This window comes from Galeopterus variegatus, unplaced genomic scaffold (assembly GCF_000696425.1).
Source record: "Galeopterus variegatus unplaced genomic scaffold, G_variegatus-3.0.2 Scaffold2573, whole genome shotgun sequence".
NCBI lineage: Eukaryota > Metazoa > Chordata > Mammalia > Dermoptera > Cynocephalidae > Galeopterus > Galeopterus variegatus.
Window position 1 is genome coordinate 206406 of NW_007728684.1, and position 12189 is coordinate 218594.

General features: G+C 51.8%; 1 protein-coding gene across 1 annotated transcript in view; it reads left to right on the top strand.

The window, feature by feature from the left end:
* The window catches only part of LOC103598337 (ribosomal protein S6 kinase alpha-2), a 60701-nt gene that overhangs the window by 35510 nt on the left and 13002 nt on the right, over nt 1-12189 (top strand). Inside the window, exons 4-5 of the mRNA XM_008582332.1 lie at nt 8631-8720; nt 10503-10661. Of these exons, the coding sequence (XP_008580554.1) occupies nt 8631-8720; nt 10503-10661 (249 nt within the window). The remainder of the gene's footprint in view (nt 1-8630; nt 8721-10502; nt 10662-12189) is intronic.

Genomic DNA, 12189 nt, shown 5'->3' on the forward strand with positions numbered 1-12189 from the left:
AATACTTAGCGCTCAGTGTGCGAGGCTACTTCATAAAGTTCATGGAAATACAGAAGTAAAAAATAATCTGAATCTTTCCATGAACTTTTTGCGGACCTCTCGTATGCGACGCAATGTTCCAAATGCTCAGTGTATGTTGTCATTTAATCCTCACAGCAACCCCGCAGTGTAGTCATTTGCATCGTTCCCTCGAGGGAACAGAGACTCTGAGAGGTTAACGACATGATGAGGACGGCCAGCTAGTAAAAGGGAGAGCCAAGGTCCCTCGAGGCTGTCAGATCCCGAGTGCACGCTGGCCCCCTGCACGGCCCTGCTGCCATCCTCGTACAGAGCAGGAGCCTTCACGTTCCATTTCAGCTAAACCTTCCATGCGTGGTGCAGTGCCCAACCCATGAAAGAACGAGGCAGCCATGCGGGTCAGATGGGGCTGGGCTTCAGAATAAATGCCAAGCTCAGGTCAGGGGGCCTGCGGGAAAAATTCATGGTTTTGAACATCGAAGCCCCCTGGACTTACGTGAAGGTGTACTGGTACAAGCGAAGCGCTGTATAACCCCGCAGCTGGGCTCGCCTTCTCACGTCCTGGTGTGCAAGCACGAGTGGGCTCTCTGCCCTCTGAGTGGGTGTGGTCTGGCTGTGTAAGAGCCGAGGCTGTACCTGCGAGCACACGACATGGTGCGGTGGCTCACGCAGCCCTCTGTGGCAAGGCCCTCCGCCCAGGGCCTCCAGTGCTGGCTGCCCCGGTGGGCTTCCCCGCAGCTTTGAGGATGGGTGCGCTCCCATGGCTTTATTTCTAGTTCTTTGCTCCAAGGTCACTGGCAGCCCTAAACCCAGCTCCTACTCATAATGGCATCCTCTGCCAGACAGCACCTGGGCTGGTGTCAGAAGCCACCTTCTGAGAACTGCAGTGGCACAAAGCTGGGAACCCAGGTGAGCTGCCTGAGGCTGATGGAGGAGGAAGCTTTGGGAAGTCGCATTCAGGGTGACTCCGGAGGATCAGTTTCCAGATCCTGCCAGGAGTGGTAAGTCGTGGAGAAATCGGTGGATCGATCCAGCATGGGACCTGATGATATTGCCAGTGCTATCATCTGCATGGGTCCGGCTCAGGAGAGATGACTGTGCTCCTGGATCAGAATCGCTTGTGGCCACGCTGGGAAAAGGAGGCCGATACTGATCCTCGCTTTAGGGATCAAAAGTACGTTTGTATGTAAGTTGTGTGGAAAGGTGGAGTGCAGAGAAGCGTCGGATGTAGTTGGGAGGGTGAGCCGTTTGGAGGAAGCCATGCCAGCTGTCTCTAGGACAGAGCGCCAGGGGACACCAAGCGGACTGCCCACACCTGCCCGGCCACAGCGCAGCTGGGGAGAGGAGGGCTGCAGGCTGGGCCAGGTGGGAGTGGTGGTGCAGGTGCAGGTGAAACGGGAAGCAGGAGGGCCAGACCAGCGCCGCAGGAGGACGGCAGGGTCGGCGGCAGGATGCACGGCCTGGAGAGCAGCAGGCATGCTTCCTCCAACAGAGGAAGGGGCTCAGAAAAGGCGGGAAGGTGCTGCTGTTCTCAGTGTCACCAGGCAGCACAGTGCTCTGTGTGGCTGTGTATTGGCACAATCATTTTCTCTATTCAAAGAAACTCCTGCACAGAATCAGGTGGGACATTTGTATTCTCCTCGAAACACCTGTTGGGAAGCTACGTTGCTGAGTACATTTAAATAAATTGGTCTGGAAGATGTCCCAAAGTGGCAGCCGGCAGATTCATTCCCCTCACATGTGGCACCTCCTGGCAGCCACGCTTCTAGTCCCCACCTCCAGCCCCCCTGGCCACCAGCCCCATGAGGGCTCACCTGGCGCCATCCCTTCTCCACCATGAGGCCCTCTACTCCTCTGCCTGCCTTTGAGTCTCTGCCAGACACAGGTGACAGATGTCCCCTTGCTGCGGCGGTTCTGTGTGATCAGCCTTGCTGCTCCCGCCTGGCTGGTCTCCACTGACATCCGCGGGAGGGATGTTTCTGAGCTGCCTCCAGCTTCCCCAGGCCGTGGCCTCTCTCAGCTTCAGGATCTTCCCTGGATCGCCACAAGTTCTTGCTTCTGTCACCACACCCCCGCCACTAGCCCCATCCTCCTGCCTTCGTGGTTATATGGCAGCCACCCAGGAAGCCAGGCGATGCCCCGTGTCCCGATGCCTAACCGCACCTGTGCCATCCCTCTGCACTGTCCGCGGCAGCTTCTCAGGTCCTGCGGTTAGGGATCCTGGGGTTAGGGTGTGGATGTCCCTGGCCACACATCTGTCCCCTGCCTGTAGCACAGCTGCGGCCACTCCACGACTTCTGGGCTGCAGCCCTGACCTCCCTCCCCGGCCACCTTCTCTCACACACTCTGCGGGGGCCCCTCCAGCCTGGAATCTGTGGCTTGCGTCAGTGGCACTCCTGCCACCCGGTCTGGGTACACCACTTCCTAAGTCGTCTCCCATGGACATCTTTGCCCGCTGGCACCTGATTTCTAACGACGACCAAAATTAAACCTCCAGGGCTGAGGTCGGACCTTCTGCTGCTCAGAGCCCTCCTGCAGGCTCTCCATCCCACTCACGTAGAGCCCAGAGTCCTGGCAGCTGCAGCAAGGCCTGACCCCATCCTCTGTCACTTTCCAGCACCCCGCCTGGCTTCTGTTCCCAGAGCACAGAGCTCCCGTCCGGTCGCTGCCCTCGCCCTGGCGCCTGGAGCCCTCTTCCCGACCCCTCACTCCCGCACCTCTCCTGGCCCTCTCCTGTTGCTCTGTCCTCCTTCACGGTCTCTCTTCGTAGCGCTTATTACTCCTGACGACACATGTGGCATGGTCACTGTGTCCACAGCGCTCCAGGGAAGCGAGGACTTTGCTTTGCTTTAGCTGCAGTTCTAGCATCACAAGAAAGTCCAGCGCAGGATGGGAGCAAACTAAACTTTAGTAAATAAGTGAAGAGGCTTCTGATCTTCATTTACTGTAAGACTCGGCCAAGGATAAGTGTTTATTAAAAGAGAAATATGAGCCAGGAGCTTCACTGTGAATCTGGAAGTTTCTACGAGGGCTGCCTCTGTATTGTCCATGGCGTACTTCTTGGATGGAGGACGAGTCGCTTTCTGCAGATTCCCTGCCTCTTCCTGGAAGCTGGTTACTTTCATTCGTTGACACAACGTTGTTTTATGAGACACTTTTCCTGCAGCAGGTGCAGTGCTAGGTTCCAGGTGAGAACACAAACCCATTCTCAGGGAACTCACAATCCAGTCATTTAGGAATTTTATTGATCACAGAACCAGAAGCTATAGCAAAAAGTGGGCTATAATTCAAAGAATCTGAACGCAAGTGAGCTTTACTATTGTTTCGCTTTTTCTCTTGGCCTACGTTGTCTTCAGACGTGTGTGTGGGCACAGGCACACCCACACCTCTCCGTTCGCAGTCCCACTTTTAGGTTTCTCCTTTGCACGTCTGAAAGGTCTGCACGGTGGACGTGCACCATCAGGGGTGGCCGGGCTTTCCTGGAGGGGCAGACAGTTCCCCGCCTTCTCAGTAGCATGTTTTTGTTATGTAAAAGCACCTTAGTTTGCTTTAGCAACAGAATCAGATAAAAGTAAAGTGAGAGCCTTAACCGTGCACGAGCGTGTCCCAATTGTTAATTGCAGTGGGGAAGCATGGCCACTCTGCACAGGGCCGAGGCCGGGCCAGCTGTCCTGAGGAGGGCTCCGCTGTGCATTCTCACCGGACAGTCTAGGACATCGTCAGTGCTTCTGTGCCCATCTTCATACTGTGTGTGTAATTTGTCAACCGAAAAAGAAAAGGAACCAAGACAGATGCTTGGCATAAATAGAGCTTATTCTTAGAAGGAGGACTGATTGGTATGGAAATTTTAATTTTTTCCACCAGGAAAAATACTGGAGTTCTTTCTCTCTGCCATGTATTTAAATTAGTTATAATTTGTCAACCGAAAAAGAAAAGGAACCAAGACAGATGCTTGGCATAAATAGAGCTTATTTTTAGAAGGAGGACTGATTGGTATGGAAATTTTAATTTTTTCCACCAGGAAAAATACTGGAGTTCTTTCTCTCTGCCATGTATTTAAATTAGTTGTACGGGAGAGGTGTCTGTTACGTTTTACCAGTGATCGCATGCCCTGTACCCTCGTTTCACGCCGATATTGATCCTTTTGACAAGTCACAGCGGCCCCCTGCCTGCGGGGGGGGGGGTTCACGAGCCCACGAGCTCACCCCACCGCTCACAGCCCAGAGCCTCGAGTCACTCGGTGTCCCGGAAGGGGACATCTCCAAGGATGGAGAGAGATGAGAAGGCAAGAAAGACAGAAACACAAAGGCCACAAAGGAAAAGGGGACGACGGTGGTGGCGTCTGGTCTGTGGTCATCTTTAGCCACCAGGAATAACAAGGTGTTTGACATGTGCCTGTGTGCATCACCTATGAAGAAGACCCGCCGTTGTGTGCCACCGTGGTTGGAGCCAGCTTGACTTGGGATCTCTAAGGAGCGTGGAAATGTGCACCTTGCCGTGTAGCCGCACCATGAAAGCTGTTTGCCAGCTGCGGTGGGTGGCTGGCCACTGGCTCGTGTCCTTTTCTGTAGGCGACCTTTCTGCATGGCTGTTGCCAGATGAAATAAGAAAAATAAGAGGGAAAGACTGACTCCCAGAGGACCCCGCTGCTCCTTCTCTGCAGTTCATCAATGTTATTTGATCTTCAACTGGGAAAGAGAAGGCCTCGTCCATAAACATCCTTCTAAGAATTCTTCCCTCCGTTTTGTTGCATAATGAAGATTATAAAACAATATTATTCTCAGAATAAGGGATGCAGTCCACCAGAGCTTGTTCTAATGAGAAGCAAGTCCAATGACACTGGTCCCAAGAAACCGACCCCATAGAGAAGAAAGTCACTGCTAGTCACCTGAGAACTCATTCCTTGACGTTTCTAAACAGTACACTCAGAACCCTCTCCCGGGCTGGCGGCTGCACAGTGAGCCAGTGGCCACACCTCTCGGCTCACTTTTTGGTGAGCACTCTTCTCCCTCATCTTTCTCAAGCAGCTTGCCCTCCCTGCAAAAATAAAAATAAAAACAAAAGCAGAAAAACCTTCCAGGAACAGGTTTGCAGATAAAAGCAGCCATCACTTCCTGACGATATCCAGGATCGAAACCCTGGTTCCGAGCACATCCGTGTCAGGGTAGACTCGAGATGACTGCCCAGGTTGGGGGAAGCGGAAGCCAGGAGGGCGGTGTCACACCTATTACTGCCACCACTGTGCCGTGGGCATCCCTTCTGGGCTGGGAATCTCCCTATCTCCTGCAAGCCCACCCTGCTTACTTCCCTCTGGTTAGGGGCCACATCACGGGGCTCTGGCCTTGCCTGGGCTTCTGGGCAGTTCTGCCAATAGGAGACAGACACCACAGGAGGGAGGGGGTGAAGAGGACATGGAGCTGAGGACTTTCTGTCCCCATACCCCCTAGCAACCCTCTATTAAGACACCCAGCTGCTGTCAGGATGCCCCCACCCATGCAGCCCCCGCTGGTCCTGTGACTGCCCCTCAGGCCCCTTTGGGCCTCACGGCTGCCCACCCCAAGGCACTGCGTGAGCCTTGTGGGTTCTCCTAGATGCCAGCTGCACTTTTGCAAACCATCCCTTATTCAACCCGCTTCAGATTACCCAGTGTGTAGTGACATCTGGTTTTTAGCCGGGGCCTTTAACTGAAACGCCTTCTACTCCTGACATTGTTTTTGAACATTGCACTAATCCATGGCATTGACTTGAAGGGAAGACTCAGAAATGAGAATTCAAAGTGACGTTTCAGGGCAGTAACTGAGGCAGGTCACAGCCACGTGCTCCCTTACTGGGGCCATTAGGATAATTATATTTTCCACTGTAATAAGAACAGCTCACTTGTGTCGGGTGTACCGGCGAGGTCCTCAGAGACTGATACGTGTTAATTTGCTCAATCTTAACATGGCAGGGCAGATGCTTGCTGTTATCCCAGTTCTTACAGATGGAGAAACCGAGGCGTGGAGGGCTCAGGTGGCTGGGAGACGCCTTGGAGCGAGGATGAGAAGCCACCAGGGCTCAGCCGCCGACCCATGGGTCCCCGTGGCTTCCCAGAGGAGCAGGTTGCTTCCTACCCTGCCGGCCCTGGACGGGGGTGGTCTCACCTGGAACTGCAAACCCTCCTCCCCTCGGCGTCTTTTGCTTCCAAAAGGAAACAGTGGAACTGTTTGGACCATCAAGTCTCCAGATGTCGCTCATCCCCCGTGGGACCTGGGCCCAGCACCTTTTATTTCTCCTTCACTTCCCCCAAACGCTGCCTTAGAGAACAGCTGGTTCGTGGTGTTCAATTGCTGGTAGAGGTGCTCTGGGAATTCAGCCAAGCAACTAAGTGATTAAAAACAGTTTAAATATTATTTTTAAAACGTAATAAAAATCAACATGCATGCTCAAATGTGTATCACATTATAACAAATTAACAGGACGTAGGGCTGGCCCGTTAGCTCAGTCGGTTAGTGCACAGCCTTATAACACCAAGGTCAGGGGTTCAGATCCCCGCACAGGCCAGCTGCCAAAACGAAACAGGATAGTGGTTCCAGTGTTAAAATTTAGTGTGCCTCACCTTAGCAGCTGCGTGTTGACTTTTAGTTACAGTCTTAAAATATTTTTCAAAAATAAGCAAGATTTTAAGGTAAACTCTTTAAAAATGGATTGTTTGCAAATACCTATCACCATAAATCTGAATTTTTCTTAAGACTTGCAACAAAAGAACATACAGAAATAAAATAGATACCAGGGCTAACAGATAATTCAATCATTCATAATCTCAGATTTTTTTATAACAGTCACATTGTTCTCATATTTTAGCTTATAAAATATATTTTGAAATTTTTTATCTAATTTTTTGAATAGATAATATATTCACATGGTTCAAAATATTAAAAATACACATGATGACACAGCCAGGTCTTCCACCCACGGCCCCAGACTCCTAGCTCCCCTCACCACAGGAAGCCAAAGTCACTCATTTTTTCTCTTTCCTTGCGGAGTTATTTTATGCATCACGAGGAAATGTGTGTCTATTTACATTCTCTCCCCATTTTAACAAGTGTAGCATAGGAATGCACCTGCCTGTCCTGCATTTCCACCTCGTGTGTTCTGAAGGTCGTCCCTGGCAGTAGAGAAGAGGCTTCCTCTTCGATATCTATTCTGTATCCTGTTCCACTGTGAGGGTGCTAAAACAGATTTATGAAAAGAGCACATCATCACTTTTATCATGAAATTGTATTGGGGAAAAAATGGATCTAGTACTTAGTTTTTTTAATTCCATGCATGTATCTCAACCTTCACAGTTTGCAAAGAGAAGACCCCAGCCCAGAGAGATGCAAGGCCCCTCAGGGAGCTCCCAAACCTACCTGGTCGGCGCCCCGTGGGAGACCATCTGGAGGAGCCTCACAGCCCACAGTTAGGGTTCAGCATGTTAAGGACCCCCCTCCCCATTGATTGATCCTTTATAAGCATTTCTACGTGAGAACGCTGTGTTATTCGTTGGCTTATATCAGTAACAGAAGTAATCCTAGTGCCCTAGCTAAAACTTTAGTGAAATTAAGTGTAGCAAGAGAGAAATGCTGTGTCAAGAAGGGAAGACCAACCTTTTCACCCGTTTAACAGCACGTCATTCGGACTCGTGATCACAGGGCACTGCCATGGCCAGAGCTGGGCAGTGGTTCGGGCAGAACAAAAAGAACTGGCACGGGGGTGATTTTTACAGCGGGGGGCGGTGACTAGGGGCTGTGAGTCAGATGCTGCCCCAGCATCCCGCTCATCTAAGTGAGAGAAGCGGAGTTGGATGTGAGGCTCCACTTAGAGTCTTTGACACGATAGAAATTAAAAGCAGATCGTCCTCATGCTGTAATAGCAAAATGACTACACGTTCTCCAGATGGTGACAACAGTCGCATCTGTTGTCCTAAGGCGGTGATGAAATGTGGGTGGTGGAGGGAACATAGAAGCAAGGAGGAGCGTCCGTGTGTCTGAGGCACGGTGCACACCCAGACAACAGTCGCATCTGTTGTCCTAAGGCGGTGATGAAATGTGGGTGGTGGAGGGAACATAGAAACAAGGAGGAGCGTCCGTGTGTCTGAGGCACGGTGCACACCCAGCCCAGCTCCACCCCAGCGTCTACAGGCCGAGCCGTGCACATCACCTCATTTTGTTGCTGGTACGGGGCCCATGGAACGAGGCAAGAGGTGCTCGGTGGCTGGAGGCTCGCTATGGACGGGTGAAGTGAGAGCCTGGCCGCCAGCCCAGAGCCCGCCCAGGTGGTCGAAGCACACATCCTGGTGTTTGGGGGTGGCCACATGCTCCACAAACCCATCCTGCACCGACCTTATCGTGTCAAAATTGGTGTCTAAAGTCTTGTGCTTCTCTTTCGTAAATGTTAATCTTATGCTAGTTGGGAAAGAAAGGACTGGCCATGACTTGCCAGGCAGTTTCAGGCTGTCCTGGTTGAGAATGAGGCTGGAGGCGGAGGGGGTGAGACCAGACTCTATCCTAACCAGTCCGAAGGACCCAAACTCACAGCCCCATCTGAACGCCCAAAAGCAAGCCTTTCATTGTTGCACGCTGTGTGTGTTCCAGATCATCGATAAGAGTAAAAGAGACCCCTCAGAAGAGATCGAGATCCTGCTGCGGTACGGCCAGCACCCAAACATCATCACCCTCAAAGACGTAAGTGGCCTCATGGGGCAATGATGTCTGTCACTCCACCTTTATGTCCACTGTTTATCCAGTGCATTCGTTCTGCACATTCCAACACTGTCCATGGCGCCGAGAGCGCATGCTTGTGCCAGTCTCTACCGCACGTGCCTCTGAGTCGCCTCCAGTTGGCAGCTGGTTAACCTGACTCACTGGACCATTTACTCAGATCCCCGCCCTGCACCACTGCCCCAAGTCACATAAGAGAGGAAAAGATAACGTGTATGAATTATAATTCAGACGTGTTGATTTCCGTTGTCATTCTTAAACAGAACAGAAAAGGAGAGGAAGGAACCGGTGAGATGCGGTGGGTCGCATCCCCCGACCCTCCACGTGGAGCCCTGGCTGTGGAGCTCGTGCAGCTTCTCCTCTGTTCTCTGCTGGTGGCCACTGGTCCTCTTCCCGGAGCAGGAGGAGAGAGCAGGACCAGCTGCATCGAGCCGGTGGGGTAGACCCACAGCACCCCATAAAGGCCTACAGGGACAGGGATCGGGGCTGGGGAGGGGAGAGAGGAGACAGTTTTCTTCTTCTTCCCCCCTCACTCTCAGACCCCAAAATGATCCCAGCGTCATGAACCAGAGCCCCAAGACACAGGGGCCACTTCAGTTTCTCTCCGGGCCTGGTGATTCCTGGAGCAAGAGGCCTTCAGGTGTCAGTTCAGTCCCGAGGACAAGCAGGGCAGGTGCCTCGTGTCCAGAGCCACTGGGCTCGTGTTGGGCTGCGGTCACCTCTACTTCCCAAGTCCACTGCTCTTGCCGTTCTGTCACTCATTTGCATGTGAAGATTCACAAACAGAAGTCAACTAATGCAGAAACTCCCTAAGCATTTCCAACCACTGTTATGACATTTGGGATAAGTGGTTCCAAGTCAATGATGTCATCTGTTTACATTTCCAAAAGTAGAGTATTTGTGTTCACAAACCCAGAAATAAATACACCAAAGTTAACTTTTACGTCTTTTATTAAGTTCAAAGTCAGGCAAATTATTTTAGTAATTTGCTCTGAACATTCACTAATGGAAGATGATTTGAGCCAGGACATAATCACATGTGGGTCCTTCACTCCATTTTGCATCACCTGCTTCTCAAAGCTTGGGCAGCCCTGGGTCCCCACGGGCATGGTCACCGGCAAGCCATGTTTGGTGTAAAAATGGCCAGAGCCAGAGATTAAAGCTGGCATGGACGAAAGCTATCTTTTCCTGTTGCTCCTCTGAGATAAAGGCACTGCTTTGATGTGGTGAATTAGCTCTGGACGGTGAATTAGCTCTGGACGCTGCCCGCACCACCTGTTGTGGAGCCCAGCCCGGATATCACCTGGTTCCACACAGACCCACAGAGCTAGATGTGTTTTTACAATCCCCCCCAGATTGTATGCATGGTAAAGTTTGGAACGCACTGGCCCCAGGGAATTGCCTTGGCATGGTGCTGTGCCAACATTCCCATTTCTTAATATCTAAATAGCTCTACGTCAGAGAGGCAGAGCAGTACCATGAGAGGATCCATTTCAGCTAAAAACTCCTACATCCCGTCAGGAGCTCTCCGGGCCTGGCTCTCTCATTCCCTGTGTAGCAGCAGGTTGCTAAAGCTGTTTTCTGCAGAAGTCTTGTTTTTCCTCCCAGGGGACACCAGGATCCCAGCCACTCCCTGCCGACCTCTGCCTTCTGCCCCTGCTGGAGCCCTCGCTCTCACCACACCCAGTGGCCATGAGGAGGGCAGCATGGTGGCGTGCACAGTCTCTGAGGTCTGTGTCCTTGCAGGTCTACGACGACGGCAAGTTCGTGTACCTGGTCATGGAGCTGATGCGTGGCGGCGAGCTCCTGGACCGCATCCTCCGGCAGCGCTACTTCTCGGAGCGCGAGGCGAGCGACGTGCTGTGCACCATCACCAAGACCATGGACTACCTCCACTCCCAGGGGGTAGGGCGCACTCGGACGGGGTCGCTTCGGGATGGGGGGCTGAAATCACTGACGAGAGGATGGCCCGAGAGCTGGGAACTCAGCTGGCCCTTGAATTCCTTCCAGACCACAGTCGTCCCTCTGTGTCTGTGCCTCAGTGAGGCTGCAGGGCGATGTTCTCTTCCCTGTCCTCGTCCCAGGTTCATTGGCTGAGGCCCTGTAAACTAGACTGACCAATGACAGATTAACAGGAGAAAACAAACAGAAGTTCATCAACACGAGCATCACAAACGCACCCAGGAGCACACTGATGAGTAACTCAAAAAAGGGGTTAGAACTCGGGATTATGTCACGTCTTCACAAAAAAGCAGAAATTAGTGGAGAAGTGACAAGGGAAAGGAGAGGGACATTGAGAGTCTAGGGCAGCAAACGGCAAAGATGAGGGTTAGTGGAGTTTGTCATACCGAGTCTTCTGGTGCCATCTCAGGCTGCAAGGTCTAGAGCTGTCCCTGGTGACTAACTTCTGTCCTTCCTGGTAGGGCAGGGAGGAGGAAACCTGTACCAACTGATGTCCTGCTTTTAGGCAAAGAGGGAGCTTTTCTTATACCTACTTCTCTTTGGTAGTCTTGAGCTCAGAGTAACCGATATGCCAAAGCAGCATATTTTGAGATGACACATTATTCAAACATCTAAAATTATTTGTACACATAGTGAGTCGAAGAGCTGGGTCAAAAAATTAAATTTACCTGGATCAATTTTAGCAAAAAAATGCTTCAGCCTTGATAAAGGGAAATTTGGAATTTTCATTACTTATAGTATGTAAAATTGGACTCTAACTGATGCAAAGGAATGATGCAGAAGGACAGAACAGGAGGACAGAAGTGGCGGTGACAGCTGAGGCCCACATAGCCCTCGCCATGTTGCAGTCGCTGTTGCAAGTGCTTCGCTTTTCTCCTGCGCTCCGCCTCTCCTCTGCACTCAGGGAGCAGCCCGTGCTGCCGTGGCCAGCTGTGTGCGTGGCTGTAAGCTTGTACGGTGTAGTCATCTCTGAACGGGAGACTGTTGTCCCAGGACCACAGAGCAGGTCGCTCCTTGTGGTCGCCTGGTGCTCTGGGGTGTTGAGATTTTCCAGGCTTTCCCCAAGCAGCCAAGCCCTAGAGGAGCCCTGAGGATGATGTTTCCTGCGGGTTTGCTTCTATTTAATGAGGGAGGTCATGGAACTGAAACCAAAACGTTTCTGTTCCTTGCCATTGAGACCTCAGTAAACCAAGCCTGATTGCTGCAGTGGGTCCCTTTAACGTCCCTCTTACATCCTCAATGGACTTTAACAGGACAATCAAGACATTCAGATTCCGAGCTGTACCAAGGCACCCCACATGTCCTCACAACAGTCCTCTGTCCCCTCAGAAGACATCACTTTGTGCCCTAAATATCTGCTGCTTTGTTTTGAGGTGTCGCCATTCCCATGGGATGTGCCCAGAGCGCTGCACCTCACTTGGCACAGGTGCAAGTGCAGTGTCTGTGCTGTTGTTGATTCCTGTCTGCTTCC